The sequence below is a fragment of the Cyanistes caeruleus genome, chromosome 8 (assembly GCF_971803275.1).
Source record: "Cyanistes caeruleus chromosome 8, bCyaCae1.hap1.1, whole genome shotgun sequence".
Taxonomy (NCBI): Eukaryota; Metazoa; Chordata; class Aves; order Passeriformes; family Paridae; genus Cyanistes; species Cyanistes caeruleus.
Genome location: NC_141708.1, coordinates 20,847,477 through 20,865,603, shown reverse-complemented (window position 1 = coordinate 20,865,603; position 18,127 = coordinate 20,847,477). Strand labels below are relative to the sequence as shown.

The window sequence follows — 18,127 nt, the reverse complement described above, 5'->3', positions numbered from 1 at the left end:
ATTGTAATCTCACTGAGTGCTCACAAATAAAAATAAAGGAATTAAATTTTATGCCTACAACACAGAACCAAAGTGTGTTGAATAAGACCTCAAGAAGACATATGGTTCTTTCAGAAGTCCTGTGAAAATCTTTTATACCTGGCTGGTTCCAGGCATGTTTGTACTTAAAAGCCTTTAATCCTTTCACAGCCTCTGGTGGCAGTATTTCAAATGTTTCATTTTTCTGTCAGTTAAACATTAAAAACATAATTTGCCTTTCTCTTAGCTTGTTGTTTCTAGTTTTATCTGGAGTATCTGTGGAAAGTAGCTTTTCTTTCTTATAACAATCTTCTACATATTTGAAGACTGTTATAATGTCTCCTCTTAGTCTTTTTCTTCAGACTAAACAAACCTAGTTTTTTCAATCTTTTCTCATATGTCATGTTTTCTAGACCTCCAGTCCTTTTTTTCCTTTTCCCCCTCCTCCTTCTCTGAACTCTCTCCAGTTGCTTCATATCTTTCTAGAAATGTGATGCCCAAAACTGGACATGACAGAGGTCATGTCAGTGCTATCCAGAGGGGAAAGAATTGCTTCACCTGTCCCACCCAAGATGTTTGTTTTGTACATCAACATTTGAAGCTTTTCATTTAAATATATTGTTTATACATTTGTTTTCTGACACATTATTGGTCCGGACTACTTTCTGCACAACTTCTGGCAAACAAATAATTTTTCCATCTTGTATAAATGAGGATCCCTATTGAACTGTATATTACTTTTGTCTTTATTTAAAAAGACACAAAGAAATCCAGTCTGTGGGGTCTCCCCTCCACATTTGTCAAAACCATTTTGATTTATCTTCTGGTAGTTTAAAAGGGTTGCAGCTCCCACAGTAACATGCCCTTTAATAGCAATGCCATATATTGAATCATGTAGATAGTTAAAAACAGTGTTGAATACTGTTGGACTCCAGTCAAGCTCTTGAAGATATCACTTGATACATTGTTCCAGTTTGACAACGATCAATTCTGAGTATTTTTTCAATGAGTTGTATATACTGTTGTCAGCTAGTTTTGAATACACAATTTTTTTCTTAATTGCTTGTGGAAAGAGCATGTAAGATGCTGTCAGGAGCCTTGCTGAAGTCCAGATGCTACATGCAGTGCTGCTTCCATGTTCCCTGGGCTTGTTATGTTGTCATAGAAGTGAAACATGTTGTTCTGATATAGTGGGTTTTTTTCCTTGAAATGTGTATTAGCAGTTAGTAATCACCTAGTTACTGGCATTCCATGTTGTAAACTCTTCTGGGTGAGTACTTGGTGTGTTGCCTCAGTGTGAGCTATGTGATTAACACTGCACAAACCATAAAGAATTCTGCAGCTTTTGCACTTGCTTTCCATTTCAAGTTTTGTTGTTACTGTTTTTGTTGCAAACTGTGTTGCAGCAAATTACAGTCTTCTGTGGTGACCTGAGCCTGTAGTGAGTGAGTCTGGGGCAGAAGACTGAAAGTTAGAACTCTATGAGGCAGGCTGCTTTTCTCTCTTGCCTGTACACAGTATATAAAGCAAGCCTCTTGTTGAATTTGTGGTCTTATACATTTACTGCCAGACAGTTGATTCTGGACTGCAATGCACTGACTGTAACACTGCTATTCTGATAAAATTATCTGATACTCTGATAAAATAAAGATTTCTCTAGATACAAAGAAGTAGCAATATTTCCATTTGCTGTTGCCTCCTTCTGAAATGAGTGCTTTCCAAGTTATTCTAACATGCCTTCATCAAATATCAACTCTAATTACAGCTTTGGCTCTGTAGTTGGGTGTTTGCCTTGCCTTTAGATGCACATTATGGCCAAGGTAATCACAGTGGAGTAATCCTTCTAAAAGCTTGGTGTTGCAATAAGGGCTTTTTTTGTCTAGACAAAAGAAAGTTGACTTGAGGCTATTTTCTTCTGTTTTCTGACTTATGGTGTGTGTGATATGGAATGTGTCATTATAGCTGGTCATACTTCAGTAGAGGAAGGACTTCTTTCCCTAAATTTCACTTTGTTCTTTGTCCTTCTGACAGCTTCTAGAGAATTTTGCATTCTGGCCCAGAGAGCCATTTGCCAGCCATGGTCATCAGATACAGCAGAATTGGACAGAGATTAGTCAGTGATCTGTTCTTTTCAAAAAAGGCACCCATTACTGAGGATATGGGTGTGTAAAAGAGGCAGAAGAAAACATCATTAAAACCCCACTGTCCATAAAGAGATAAAGTGCCTGTGGAAGTTGGCAAGAGTTATGGCTCTGTGGGAAATTCCACTTCTAGAACAATTTAGTGTTCCATTGATTCACTTACGTTTAGTTCTTGTGACATTAGACATGGATGTGTTTGTGAACATGTAAAAGAGAATGATACCACTGCTTCTACCTTGACCCCTGTTTTCCTGGAAAGAGGCAGATTTCTATAAGAACACTCATGGCCCTGACTGCTCAATGCAGATGCTTTGCTGATTGTGCCACTGAAACTTGTGCAATTGCTAAGATCAGAACTAAATTTAAAATGCCTTGAATATCAACTCTTGCTTACAGGAATAGCTCTTTTGGTCTTTTGCTTAGTTGAAAACTTTAGTCAGGCTGAAAATCTGAATTTGATATTTAAGTCCTATAGTTCATCCACTAAAGACACTGTCTTGTGAGACATTAATTTTTTTCCCATGCTTCCTGCTACCCATCAAATGTTTAAAGCAGTGACAGAGCTGGGAACCCTAGAATCTTTCTACAGGTTTGTTCAGTGCAGATGTGAAGTTCAGAAAAGTGTTAAATGTGACCTTTCCTGTCTTAGGACTCCCAAAGCAATAATGATGCAAAATTTGACAAAAATCATCACTCATAGCTTTGGAAAGTCTTTTCTAGCATTGTCCTACAAAGGTAAGGTTGTGGCTTGTTCAGTGTACAGAGCAGAAGTCTGTTCTGTGTATGGATTTTGTCTACTGTGTTGTTAGGTGTTAGCCTTCTCCTAAATTTTCTTTGTTATGGCAGTCTAAATATGTACCTCTTCTCTGGATTTGTCACCACTTGATCTGTACTCTTTCTTAGGTATTTTTAATCCAACTGTACAAAAGTAGTTCTTGAATATCTTTTGCTCATAGTTGGAACCGAGCACTTCTGGTTGGTCATTGTGCCCCAGCTCATGGCAGTCCATTGCTGTGAAGAACTGCATGCACTTAGGTCTAGAATAATAAAAACACGTCTTTTAAAAGAGGTTGGTAGTAGCCCAAGAGCTAGCACCAAATTATTTTTCTGATTTCTGCCTTTGTATCCTCTGCTGAACTGCTTCAGAGTTAATTTCTTTGAGGGAGTTTATAGCAGTGGTGAAATGCTGTCCTCAGCATCTATCAGAATTATTGCTTTTTCAGGTTTTTCCTACTTCAGACTTCTTCTCCAAAATATACTTGCACCTGAATTCTTATTTTAACTTCTATCCATTGGCTTTTCTCAGCATAAAACCCCAATTTTGGATGTGTCCTTATTTAAAATGGGGAGAAAATGGTATAGAAAGCTCCTGTGAATTAGAAGAATTTCTTTTGACCCAGTTGAGTTTAATTTCCTTTGACAAGTGGTCTGTCCTCCCAGTACCTCTGAGCTGTGGGAGTGATTTTGATGGATGTGTATAAGAAAAGGGCTCCAGTTTGTGTGCCCTTAAATGACGATTACAATTGAGGTGTGAAGTGGAGCAAAGACAGAAAGAAGGATGCTGTGCTTCTGTGTACAGCCCAGCTGGAGAATCCCACCATGCTCATAATGAACCTTTGTGGGAAACAGGGTGCATGGATCACGTCTGCAGACTTAATACTGGATTTGTCGACTTGATGGTATCAGCCAGAACTTCAGGTTCACTCATTCCTCATTTTAAGATACTAGTCTTGATAACAAAACCCTCAGTATTTCCCCCTGCTGCCATTTGAAATGTTTTCCTATCACCTTTTCATTAACAAGAGATTTGAATTGCTTCCTTAGTGAGCAAGAAAAAAAACGTAGGCTGTGTTTTGCTGTAAACAGCAGATTTCCTTGTTTTCATTCGGCTGCAGGCATCCAGACTGCCTTTGCAGTTGGGACAGAAAGGATGTGATGTGCAAAGGAGAGTTAAAATGCTGGGGGTTCTCCAGTGTTTTGGCCATGATTGCTGCCCTATGGATACTCAGGGGTATCCAAGTGGGCTGCTCCCATGCATGGCTGGCTGTTTAAATCTACTGCCCTGTGATTTCTGTTGCTGGGGGACTGCTTCTGGTGCAGAGGGGATGGTATGGGGAAGGTGGAGTAGGGGAAAGATAGACCTTGTAGGAAGAGTTACGCTTTGGGACTTTCTCAGTTACTGAGCAGCTTTTCCTTGGAAGTGTCATAGGGCTGTCTGAGAGGACAGCAAGTTGCTGAGCTTCCTAAGAGGTCAAACAATAATATTGTTGGACTTATGCCTTTATCCTGCTCTCCTCCTACCTTGTCAAAAGGAAAAAAAAAAACCAAACACCAACAAACACTCAAAAATCCCTCAAACAGACTAGCAGCAGAGCGAGTTCCTGCTAGAAAGTTTGAACCTTTGAGCTGCAAGTTATCATTTGTTATTTCCAGTCTCTGCACTGTTAGAGACTTAGGTAAGTGCCCATGCATGTTTGCCCGATAGAATGCTTCCCAAAACCCCAGGCAGTCTACCTTTTAATTTCTCATTCTGATTTTCACAGTTAATTCTTTCACTATTATTTACCTCTGTTTCCTTCTTCTACTGCCACCTCTTCCTACACCTTTTCCTGTAGTTTTAAGAAAGCCATTTCTCCATAATCCATCTCAATTTGGGAATGGAGTAATGATTGCATTTTTTTCCTTGCCAGGGGATATATTTATTCTGTACGTCTCTCTGGTCTGTACTAGAGACATATTTGGATTCCATTTTTCATCTATTTAGCTGTGAGATTTTTCTGTATGCAAGCAATCCCTTAAAAAAATAAATAGTGGGACAAGGGCCAGATTCTATGTACTCAAATGTACTGCAAAAATCAGAGGAGGATTCCCCTACTTCCTCCCTTCCTCCCCACCCTGAGGAATGGAGGGAGCCTCCTTTGGGTTCCCTCTGCCCGAGGGCTGATCAGGCAGGGGGTGGCTGCACTCTGGTGAAATTCTGCGGCCTTTGGAACAGAGCCCATGCCTGTGCCAAGGGGGCACAGCTGTCCTGGGCAATGTGAGCCACAACTTGAGAACATCAGGTTCATACAGCAAGGTTTGGGGATGGCAGGCAGAACACCTGCCTGCATGGATTCATCCCTGATGTCAGGAATGCCAAGATGCAGGGCATTGTATGAGAGATCCAAAATTTGTCATGGCCACTATCTGTATTTTATTAATTTTAATAAAGTGGGTGTTCTCTGCGTATTTTTTTTTGAGACACCAGTGTAGTTGGCTTGTTATTATTTTGGGTGTTTTTAGAAAAAGCTTTCATGTAATACTACTGGTTATCAGAAGTACTTTGCTTATCTGCTATGTGGCTAATAGGAAATTATTAATAACAATTCTGGATGGTTGTGATTGCACTGTTATCAGGAGAGCAGGAAATATTCCTGTGAATGCACTCTTTTGGCTCATCTAATGTTTAAGTAGGGCATTCTAAGTGTTATGTATCATGTGCTGAACTTAGCTTTTCAACACAGACATTATAAAATCAAAGGAAAAATAACATTTACTTGGCACTGCAATGTTTTTTAAAAATACTTTGTGCGGGATTTTTTCTTTTTACTTTTGCTTTTTACCTCTGCAGAAAGACAGGTTTCTTAACAGGAAGGCTACTGTTCTTCCTGCAACTCCTTTCTGTGCTGTGAATTTCTGTGCATAAGGGAATTTCCTAACTGGGCACTGTATTAGCCTCATTTTTTGGGGCTGGAGAGTTAAAAAGGTTACAGTGAGAACAATGGTGAGGGGGAAAGGAAACCCACCTCTGTGTTTGTGGGCCTTCTCATACTTCCTTAGCACTGTTCCTTGTTTTTCTTTGCAGAGCCTGCAGCAGCTTGGTTCTGCCTGAACCTCAGGAGAGTGTTAACAAATCCTCTTTCTCTTCCATTTTCCGAAGCCTTGGAACTACAATTGGTGTGAAATGCAGTGTGTTTGGGGAGTTTACAGAGAGCTGGTATATGTCCAGCATACTGTGACCTCGCTGTGTCAGGTTTGGGAGAGAAGAAGAGCACGTTTCTGGGGGGCTGGTGAAGAGCAGCCCGCTGTGTCCTGTTAGCTAACTGTCCTGCTGCTGCTGGTTACTGCTCTGACAAAGCTGGCCATTAGCTGCTGGGACAGATGATTTCTAGAGGATTATTTGCATTACACAATTTAATGCTTTTTAATAGCAAATTTTTAATTAAAATGAGAGTCCTTTTGGAAGCAGCCTGAGCAGCTGCAGCTGAATTCTGCGTGTTAAATGTAATTAGAGAAACAGCTGGGGTGGGAGCTGAGCACCCAGCTCACAGGCAGTCACAGGTTGGTGGCGGCTCCTCGCGGGACAGACATCCTGAGTGATGTGAACCATGCAGGAAGTGTCCTGGCACACAGCCAGGCTTGGAGATGGTGGGACAGTTCCCGTCTTGGCTGCCCAGGCTGGTGAGCAGCTGGGGAAGCAGAGAGTGTGGGTGGTAGCCATCTGCGTCAGTTCACTTGTCACTTGTGCTGCCACGGACGATAGTGCTCAGTTTGCAGTCTGTCGGGCCGTGTGTATTTGTATCTGTAGTTTCAGCACCTCCTGGCACGTTGCAGAGTATCAATGGAAGAGGACATCAGGTGGGTTTCACCCTTCAGTTTTATTTTGCTTCTTCTGGTATGCCCTAGAAATATACTCTTGCAGTGTTTCTTACTTCGTCCGTTTCTCCATGATACAGGCAAATGTCTGATGTCTGGTTGAAAATTACTGAAAAGTGAAATTGTGATTGTTCCTAATGAGTGGCTGATGTTTAAATGATGTGGTTCAGTCCAGAAGATCCCAGAGCACTTTTGAGTTTGCACTACTAAGGCTGCATGGAAGAGTTCCTGTGTTGCAATTACCATGACCCAGGAGACAACCATAAACCTCTGCATTGTCTTGTATTGGCTCTGCAACACTGGGAACTTAATTTGAGAGCCCTAAATATTGCATAAATACAGCACTCAGATGTGTGTGGGTGCAGAGGTAGTTGGCTGATACTGTCCTTTATGTATCCATAGTATCAAAATGCTTTACACTTAGGAGCACCAGTGAACCTAGATTTAGCAGACATGATTACCTGTAGCTTGAACACTTTCCCTAAGGACAGACAAAGACCACTGATATGTAGGAGCAAGCAGATTTCAGCCCATGTTACCTTCTCCTAAGCAGAGATGAGTGATTGTTGAATGAAGATACTGGGAATTGTCCTGTGAAATTCTGCTTCTGTACTTGCTTTTTGTTGCAACTTTGGAAACTTCTTTGCTATAAGACATTTATTTGCAGCAGGTTGCCAGAAATCACCCTGTGTTAACAAGAGCCTGCCTGCCCCAACCATGGGCTAAGCTCCTGTACAGCCCTGCTCCACTATTTCCTGTGGATATGGGATAAGGGGAATTTTCATCCTGGGGGCTTATGTGGCAGGCATAAATGCCCCTGGCCTGTTGTGCTTGATGTAAGAGTAAAAAGATAATAATATTCAACACACTAGACAGAGTGAAAGGGAGATGTGGGTCAAAGCTAGGCTAGACATATTCTGTGTTTGTATGACCCCAATACCAATTAGCATTTTAGATGACCTTTTCAAGCCTGTTGCTTTTCAAAGTCTTATATTCTTGTAGTTTGAGTGTATTTTTATAAAATTTGATAGCTCTTTTCTGATTTCTTCATGATTCACTTCAACTTTTGCATTCACAGAGCCTTGCTTTGCATGACTCAGCAGTAATTTGCATTTGTTGTTAGGCTGGTGCAGTTTGTTATGAAAAAGATTTTCCTCTTATGTTCAGTTGGTTTGTATCACACTCAGGCATCAGAGAGCTGAGTCTGTCTGAACAGGGTCACTTTATTCAGGCATGGAATGCAAAACATATGGCATGACTGTTACTGTATTGCTGTTTTTCACTAAAATGCCTAATTTTCTCTCATTAATATAATAGCTTATCAGTATTATTTCTTTCTAAAATAAAAAATGTAACTGACAAGGATTTTGAAACACTGATGCAGCAGCTTTAAGTTCTGTTCTTGAGGCAGGATTTCCAGTGAGATTCTGAAGACAGCAGGCAGGGAAAAGTGATATTCACAGCAGATGTTCTTAGAAAGTGCTTGAACTCCTGGTACACAGCTGCTGTTAGGTTCAGTAACTGCAGCACATCCCCTTGAGCCACTCAGTGTGGTATCAGGCTCTTTGCAAATGTTCTGTATTGAGTTAAGGCCTCAGACCTTACACACACATCCACACAAGACAGAAAAAACTTGGCCTAACTTGCATCAGCGTGTGCTGAAGATCTGAGTTTTTTGGGGATAGGGAACCATTTGGTAACGCTGTTTTTCTGTTGTTTACTTTTCCAAAAGACCAGTGTTGTGGGACATGCTCCCTGTACAGGTAAAATCAGTTTACATAGGATAAGGCTAGAGAGGAGACTGAGGGAAGAAAAGGATGCTTAAACCAGTTAGCTAGGTTGTGTCTTGTGTGTTGTGATTCCTCACAGCTCTTTAACAGTGCAGTTACATATGTGCATTTAAAAATGGAGGGACAGCTTTTAGTAGCAGACTCTCATCACCGTTGGTGGAGTACCACTGCAGTACCAGATTCAGGAGATACTTTAAAAAAAAATTAGGTTTTCTTTGTGGCTTGCTGAAAACATGGTTTCATCAAGATGCTATATTGAAACTACTGCTTATTCCTCCCAGAATCTATGTGCTTCTTGGAGGTATCATCCAAGTGGTGATGCACATTTTCTGCTGACTGAGCAGCTGGTTGTGTTGGAAAGGTTTCTACCTACCAGTCTGTAATTGATACTGTCTTTAGCACAGCATTTTTTCTGGCAGTGCTTAGCAGTGCTCTGGGATTTTAGGTTTTATTTCAAAAGTTATCTGTAAGACTTGTCCGTCTGACAAAATAAGATGTGCATGTGAACTCTATAAAACCCCTTTTTTTGTGTGTGTGGATGGGACCTTGGTTTTTTTCCTGAATAAAACTTTGGGTGAAGTCTTTCACCATATCCAGTCATTGATTTAGTGCCTTGTTGTCTGACTTGCTTCTGTTTTCTTTCTTACTCCCCTCTCTGTTCTTGTCAAGCTAACCATTGTAGTACATCCATCAGAGATCTTCGAATGGAAGAGTCATCAGGTGACTCCAGCCTTGAGTGGTGTTGGCAGGGTCTAATTTCCTACATCTATAAGAATTGCCATGTTAAAACGGTTTGAATTGCTACTTCTGGGTAACAGAATCAGCTAATAGAAATAATCCATGTCATCTTCTGGTGAATAGAGTGAGATGAGCTTCCTTGGCAAATACTGATCTCTTTTTAGTTTGGTTGTATTTTGAAAGACACTCTGTTACTGTTGTGCAACTTCCCTCTTGCTGTGACTTGAGATGCTTTCTGTGATGTGTGCATTTGTCTAGACTGCCATGCTAGACACATGCATCACTGGTCCCCTGATGAGAGGAAAAAAAAAAAATAGTACTGTATTATTTTTGAAGAAAAGTTTAACTGGATTAATACTTTTGTTTTTATTTCTCTGTTTTTCTTATTATGGATAATCAGGTTTTGGGAGTACTTGGATGCCCTGCAGCATCTCCAAATAATTATATTTTTCACTCTCTCATAAACTCTGTCAACAGATTATGCAGATATGAGCAGCTTTTGTGGGCTCTGCTCAACCACTGTCTTAAAGCTGAACTCATGGTAATAAAGGAGCTGTTAGATGGTGTGTCAGGACCAGGAACGTGTGGAAGAAATGGGATCCTTTTTTCATGGGAAAATGTCTGAAACAGAGGACAGCCCAGCACTTGAGTTTTGCTCTTGGAACTGGCTGTTCAGGAACCTGTGTTCTGCCTTCAGGTGGAGGACATTTGCACAGGTTATCTTTAAGCAGAGAGGGCTCTATTGTCTGGACACTGAAGGTATCAGATGTTTTCTGATGTTTGTGTATCTTCACAGTGAATACTCACAGAAATTGTACCATATTTTTGAACCACTGAAGTGGAGACGAGGCACAGAAACTTTTAAAACATTTTTTATCATTCAGTTACTTCTGAATATATGCCATTTCATGGGCTAGCTGAATAGTTTTGGAAAAGGCAGGTCATATTTTTAAGCTAATCATCTCTTAATTAGGGATGTCAGCACTGTAGTAGAAAGCAGGGCATTTTAACTTTGCATGTCAGCAGAGTGAACCATGACCTCAGAGCTGTCCATTGCAGTCTCCTTGCTAGTCAGGAAAGCTCTTGTGGCTCTGCAGGAGGGTAGGTAAGCAAAACTTTAGTGTGAAAGGGCACAGGTTTTATTTCTGTTCTGCTGCTGGATATCACTTTTGTTTCTTTGCATCAGTAGGAAGTTAGGGCTGGAACTGAGATTCACAAGAGTTTTGGTCTATTCAGACTTTTTTTTATCTTTTCTGACTCCCCTCATTGCTGTCCCCCCTCCACACTTAAAGCCTACTATTCTGAGCTGTCACTAATTATTCTACGCAAGGTGATGGTGCCCAGTGTAATTTTTCTTACAGCTTTTCTGGATTTCACTATTCTACCATTACTCCCTGAGCTGTTACCTCAGCTGATAAAATCCCAGGCAGATTTTATTCCAGCATCATTGTGGGCTATTGTGAGGAGGCAGCTCCCTAGTTAATGACCTGTGTCCTGCCTTCAAGACCTTCTTTTACTATGCAGCCCTAGGGTGGTGCACAACATCAGTATTTATGAACTGTCTCTGTTGTCCTGTCATGGTTCCTCACCTAAGGATGCAAGTGGTGTTTTACTGTCCTTGAAGGCTCTTTTTGCTGCCTCTGCCAGTCTCTGCCAGCTGAATTGCTACTTCCTTCCCTTTTCATAATGTAGCTGACAAAATTGCCTTCCTCAGGACAAAGGAATAGCACAAATCAGCTCATTTGTGTTTTATTTTCTGATGTAATTTGCTGCCCAGATCTTTGAGTCAAAGTTTCTTACTTCTACCTGCTGACATGTTTGCATGTCTTTTTCAAGGCTGCTGTTCTCAGCATGCTGGTGGCTGTACTCCTCCATCAGGACATCACTCAAGCCAATCTCCTCTGTGTTAGGTGTTTCTTGAAGTGCTTTGGTGACTATTCAGGTGCCAGAGGAAGGAGAATGCTTTTTCATGCCCACTGAGCATCACCAAACATGACCTTATTAGTACATTCAGCTTTCCTTGAAGCTTCTTCATCTGTTCATAAGGTCTCTCCGCAGACTTTTGCCTGTGTTCTGGACTTCAGCTCTTGTTGATATGCTTTAGTCCTGCTTTCACCTCAAGCAGTCTTCACTGCAGCCCTGCACTGGAAAGCCGAGTGTCTTTTTCAGCTGCTTTCCATCCTGTTCCTAGTTGTGAATGGAAATCTTCTCTCCTAAGAAATACCTTTCTTCTCACTTGTATTTTTGTAATGCCACCTCTGCTGGTTTCTGCCAAGTGCTTGGGATGCAAGTTTTCTTGTAAACACAAATTTGTGTTGCAACAAAGTTATTACAAACCCAGCTAAAACTGCTCACTTGGAAGAATTTTTTGTTTGCAGCAAGTGATTTACAGGACATAGTTTGTCAGGGTGATGTGCCTGTTCTCACGTGTTAGGAACAGCATGTTGCACCTGAATGCCATTCTGGCTTGTTTGCATCATTTTGCCGGGTGGAGTGCTCCTCCCAAACCCCTGCAGTTAGATATGCAATAGAAATGCTAAGGAAAGCAAACTGGCCAAGGGACCAGGTCTGAGAACTTGTAGATGAAGGGAGGAAAAATATGGGAATCAACAGGCAAAAAGAACAAGGAAAGAATTAAATCCTCCGAGGAAGGGTACTGGCAATGGTCCCTGCACATCTGTGCTACTCTCTCTTCTGAGTTCGAGTGTGCTTGTATGCATGTGGAAGGGTGCCTTTACAAAAGAGAGTTTCAAGGAGGAGTAGAGAAGAGCACTGACAACATGTGCAAAAGCTGTTCCATATGTGCCAAGTGCTAGTTTGAAACATTCCCAAGACAGTGATGGTAGCTGATGTCATGCACTGATAAGAGGTGCAAACTGACTTCTTGATACTGACAGAGAGAAAATCATGATGCTGGGAAAATCAGGGCAGGTCACCTGCATTGTATGTGGAAGAGAATGGAAGATAGGGAAGAGAGGCAAAGGTACCATTGAAGTGACAGAGCAGGATAATGAGATTTTTCTTGTAACAATGAGAACCGTCAACGCTACTTTGGTCAATACTCAATTACAAGGTGTTAAAGTGACTGAGACCCAGTCTTGTCTCAGCTAGTTACTTTACTTGGGTGAATCAATAGGCAAAAACTATAGATGGTCATGTGAAGTAGACATCTTGTTGTATTCAGGATATGAAGGTTTAGGAACTGGGTCAAAGAGAATTGCTAACTTGTGACTGATTGACATGGAAAAGAGTGAAGTTCTGCAGCAAAGGAAAAAAGCAAAAAGTAGGGTTTATGTAGCCCTATAAAGTTTCTCCTCTTGGGTTACAATAGAGCCTAGGTATCCAAGAATGGTCAAAGAAATGGAGATTTTGATTCAGACAAGAGAAAATGGAACCATACTGAATGCATAGATAAAAAAGCTATTGCCTGTGTGTAACATGGGGGAAGGAGACCAGAACCTCAGAGATCCCAAAATATCAGGGGATAGTGGCCCATCATGGGTCTGGGACATGGAACAGTAAAAGAAGAAAGTTAATTTAGGCAATAGGAGCAGAGTTCAGGGGGGATAGCTGAAGGTGGAGGAAATTTTGAGAGGTGAAATGTGATCAAATATGTCTTTGGAAACAAGCAGGTCAGAAAAATGAGACAAGAAACTGGTTCTGAATTTTGGGTAAGGATTTGCAGTGTAAGTCAGAATGACGTGAGGAAAAACAAGTAACAGGAGAGAACATTGTTAGGCCTTACAGATAAATGGCAGAAAGGAGACCAATGGTAATGACATGCAGGTAGGGTCAGAAGTCAATTTATGGATTGAGGGCTTGTTTTGGGATTCGGGAAAAGGTTTGTTTTAGGAAATAATGTTTTGGGAGAAATGCCAAAATATGAGCATGTAGGAAAAAGTTGGCAGATGTGAAAGGAAGATACTGAAACATTAGAGAGGAAGAATGAACAGGAGGTCAAAGATACTCAGGGCTTGTTTTGACGCTGGAGAGGGGTGAATGTCTGTGCAGGACACCCATCTGTTCCTTTGAGATACCAGAAGGAAATAGGTCACTAAGGGAGCACACAGGGTATAGGGCATGCGGAATTAATAGACTGAGTGTGTTGAGGGAGAACTTGGTTGTTTGCATGAGTTTGATTTGTGAAGTGTCATATTTGCTACATGCTCTGTAAATCTCCAATTCTTGATTATGTTTTTGCAGTGCGACTCCATGACAGTATTTCAGAAGAAGGTTTCCATTACCTCGTCTTTGATCTGTAAGTGTCTGTCTCTGATGCTTCACCAGTGATGCAGGCATGTTGGTGGTTGACTAAGAGTGGAATAAAAAGAACCTGCATTAGTATAATTCCCCCTTTCTCATTTGAGACCTGTAAATACTTCTGGCCTGTTTGACAAAAATCCATTGACTGTGTGATGGGAACAGACCAGGAAGGCTCCTGGCACCAAGTGTAAGTGTGGGATGGCAAAGAATGTCTAGCCTGTGTATGGAGACTGCTTGATTTTTGTCTCTGAGGCAGCCCAACAGGGGTCAGAGGAGGGCTGTCCTTCCCAAGCTCCGCATACACTAAGCTCAGCAGAGGTGTGTGGGCAATTCATGCACAGTGTGTCAGCAGTGTCCTGTATACACTGCTGGTGAAAAAGCAGTCCAAGGGCTCAGTCATGTCAATATGCCAGTGCTGGTGCCATGTGGTGGAGCTCTGCTCTGGCTCCACTGTAACACAGTTTCCCCCACAGGCTGTGGCAAAGGCCCAGGTGGGTGGCCATATACATCCTGTGCAGCCTTTAACTGCACAAGCATGGGCTCTGTAACATCCTTGGTTCTTTTGCACTCCAGGGTTACTGGTGGGGAGCTCTTTGAGGATATTGTTGCTAGAGAATACTACAGTGAAGCAGATGCCAGGTAAGACTGTTTCCAGATCATTCCATGCATGTACAAGTGGAATGAGTTTCCTGACTGCTGATCTGAATGTGGCTTTTTTCTAACACTCTTGCCCCTTGTCTGGGTGAAGCAGATCCTCTTTCTGCTATTAGCATGAACTTACTGTCACCAGACAGTCTGACTCAGTACTGCTCTAGCCCCTGGCCACTTGCAGACATTGCTGTCTCTGCCCCTCGCAGATGCTGTGTTCTTTGCTGGGAGAGCCACTGTTAGCAGCTTTGTCTACCTGGCCTTTTTGGTGGGTGGTCACAGTGTGTCCTTACTGAACAATCATAAAGGAGAGCTGTGAGGGTGCTGCCTGCTTGGCCTTCTTCTAGCAGGGTTTCCAGTCATGTGCCACTGCTGTAGGGCAGATCCATTCAACTTGCCTGTGTCTAGGTAATGGTTCACAGGGCAGTGAGGAGAGGGGGCTTTGAAGGCTGTGTTTCTGTGGAAGCGCTCTCTGACTGTCAGCTGGCCAGTGCAGTGACAGAATATGAGAGATCAACCTTCATATTTTAGTGTTAAAAAGATTTAGTGTCATGCCCTTCTGTTCCTGAATGTGTCCCCTCTCTGCCACGTGTGAGTTTCCTGGACTGGCATGTGCTTGTCCCTGTTTATACAGGGTGGATGTTATGTGCAGCAGGAGCTGAGGATGTTGTCTGATCCATCCGTCTGCTGGACATGCAGCATCTGGAGTCAAAGCCGGGATTAGGCCACTCCTGTTCTGCTTTTGTATGGCCTGGGAGTGGCCAATGGTGACATTTCACCCTGCTTATTCTGCAGTCATGTTCTTATCCCATAATAACCCTTGCTGAAGCAGAAATCCATGGAGCCATGAGAAGAGAGGAGTAAGAAGGAAGTAGTGGATACTGTGGCAGGTTGAGCTTGGTAGGCAGTACTGTGAGGAAGATGATACTGAATGCAAGGAAGGAAAGCGAGCGTGACCTGGGGTGTTGGTGTAGGTACTGCTAATGGAGTCTGCAGGCACTGATTTGCTTTCCCCATGGTTCACTTACAGCCTCTGTCTTCTGGGCATTACAGGCTTTCAAATGAGGCACTGCCCTGCATGCTCTGCCAGGAGCCATCTGGTGATTGGGAAGGCCAGTGAACTCATCAGCTCTGCTGGAGCTCCTGGCAGAGCAGTCTGAGAGCCTAGATGTTTTCAGTGGGGTGTACAGATCTTGTAGGCACAGCATCTCAGATGGATACACAGTCAATCATGCTGCTCTGCCTTAAAGTTGGGAAGTTTTGAGGTTATCAATCATAATCCTTCCCCTGTTCCTCTAGTCAGTGCATGTTCCCTGAAGTGCTCAAAAGCTGTCAGTGACTGACACTGCTCAGGAAAATTATGGCAGGGTTAGGGGAAAAGGAGGACTGTCTGTTGCTCTGTGAGCCCTCCTTAGGGTGCTCAGCCCTCTGACTGTCAGCTGGTCAGGTCTCCAAGTGCCCACAAGATGACAGAGTGAAACTCCTCCCTTTCTCTCCCCATGCTGCGCTGAATTCCAGAGCAGTCTGAGAGAGCGAGGGAGCGAGGTCTGTGCCAATCTGCCGTGTTTGGCTCGCCTGGGACACCTCACACTTTTGCCATTTTTGGCCAGAAAATCTCTCTCGCTCAGACTCAGCTCTGTTCTAATTATACATTTTTGTTTTGGGAGCAGGGAGATTTTCATGGATTCCGACCCTAAGGATCATACTGCCAGCTCCAGAGGGGTGGGGGTAGCAAATACACAGTGCTGCACCTCCTCTCCTCTTCCTCTCCTCACCCTCTTCCCATCTTTTCCTGTAGCCTTTTATCCTTCCCTCAAATATTTTGCTTATGTCAAATTTGTTCCTCTGAGATTTGTAGAAGTCAGCGAAGGGTCTGAGAGATCCTACAGTGAGAACATAGACCTCTCTAAGTTGTCCACATCTGCATGCTTACTGCCCAGCCATAGTTGTCAAAATCCCTATTCCATTCCACATTCACCCTTGGGAGCCAAGTTAAATATGTAGTGGAAGAGATGGTTCCAACCTGGAATCTCACCCATGGGTGGATTGTGCTGTCGTTATGCGACAGGTGTAAATAACATCTTGTTTTTGTCCCTGTGGTTTACAGCAGTGGGAATGGCAGAGACAGGGTTTTCTGTGAGCTGGGGGAGTGCAGCACGCTGTACTTAACGGAATGAGTCTGCTTTTCAGATTACTAACCCCTTAAGTGGGATCTGTACTTAAAAGGCACCCAGCAAGCGGGTGTGTGTGCACATTGTGTATATAAAGTGCTTGAGATGCTGCTCTGAAAGCTTTGCAAGCTGGCAGGCACCCAGGCGTCGTCATCCTGAATTTGCTGGGGGAGGCTGCTGCTCTCCCAAAGTTTATTCTTTGCTCAGGACTAGCCCAGTGGAATGTTTCCTGGAGCGATTTGGTCTTGCTTGCATAATTTTGGCTGCTGTTTGAAGACACTTGGATGCCTTGGCTGTTCTGTATGGGGTGGGCACTGTTGGCTGAAGGAACAAGTGAGAGGTTTAGTATGACGGGAAGGGAAGGAAGGAAATGATGGGAGGTAGGAGAGAGGCTTTGTGATCCTGCTAGAGAAAAGATGTTTGGCATCCTGTTGCTGGGGGGACTGGGGTCGTTCAGCTGTGATGGTGCTGAGCTGTGGCATCCAATGATCATGATGAAGAGATTCAGCATGAGATCTTGAATGCCCCCTAGTATATATATAAAAGTTAGAGAAATAGTTCTGGGATGAGATGTTAAATCTGTGTGCATAACTTGGTGTGTCTCTCCCTTTTATCTTGCAGCCACTGTATTCATCAGATACTGGAGAGTGTGAATCACATTCACCAGCATGATATTGTGCACAGGGACTTGAAGGTAATGTTTCCTCTGTGCTGTGGTCTGAGGAGAGCAGCCAGGGGATCATTGGAAGAGGGAAGACAGGAATATTGTGTTGCCAGCTGGCAGGGATTTTTGTGTGGGGTTTTTTTGGTTTGGTTTTGTTTTGATTTTTGTTTTGTTTTTTAGGTTTTTTTGTGGTTTTTTTTTTTGTTGTTGTTGTTTTTTCGTGGTTTTGTTTGTGGGTTGTTTTTTTTTTTTATGTTTTTTTTTTATTTGAACTGGGTTCAGGGGTTCCTGAAGCACAAATTTGCTTCTTCAGAGTTTTCTGGAGGGCTAGAGGGTGTGCTGAACTCCCAAGGAAGTTTTCAGTCTTTGTGAATCTTGCCAGCTCTCAGCCTCTCTGAGACAGCTCCAGGATGGAGTAATTGTGAATCTTGGAGAGAAGTATGCTTCCAGAGAAACTTGGGTAGGATTCATTATAATGAAGGACACTTTCTAGTTTTTGATTGAAGAGATCTCTAGAGACCTGGAGCAATCTTTGTTCAATCTGCCAGGATGAGTTTGTCTGTGCAGAGCATGTGTATTTTTATTCTGCACTGTTGCCAAACACATGCCATTGAGCTAGGGCAGAGATGTTCAACAAGATTTTTTTTGTGTTATTTCTTTCTTCTCTCATCAGTAGAAGCACTTTTAATCTAAAACCAAAACTGCTGGCCAGTTGAGGACTGATGAATCAATCATTTGACGCATTATAACACATTTATAGTCCCTAAGCCTCTGCAGTGGAGTTACCTAAACTCCCCACACTGGGCTCCAGAATGAAGAGATTTATGGGGAAAGTCTGTGTGCCCTGGAGCCTTCTCTGTCTAAAGTGGGAATGGTGATGGTCACCAGCAGTCCAGTTAAATTAATGCAGGATGACACCTGCTACTAGTATTGGTTTGGGCTTGTTAAACAATATTCAAGGGGGAAAGTAGAAAAATATTGTGCAGAGAGCAAAGTAAAGGCACATTGCAAGCTTGGTGGCAGTGTTCCTGTGGTGTTTTGATCTAGTGGAGGGCCCTT

At 42.6% G+C, this 18,127-nt stretch overlaps 1 protein-coding gene across 18 annotated transcripts in view; it reads left to right on the top strand.

The window, feature by feature from the left end:
- CAMK2G (calcium/calmodulin dependent protein kinase II gamma) overlaps positions 1–18,127 on the top strand; it is a 133,884-nt gene that overhangs the window by 69,407 nt on the left and 46,350 nt on the right. For all 18 annotated transcript variants that reach the window (XM_023929412.2, XM_086901087.1, XM_086901099.1 and 15 more), the window contains 3 exons: positions 13,526–13,580; positions 14,159–14,224; positions 17,026–17,098. In XM_023929412.2, coding sequence (XP_023785180.2) covers positions 13,526–13,580; positions 14,159–14,224; positions 17,026–17,098 — 194 coding nt within the window. The remainder of the gene's footprint in view (positions 1–13,525; positions 13,581–14,158; positions 14,225–17,025; positions 17,099–18,127) is intronic.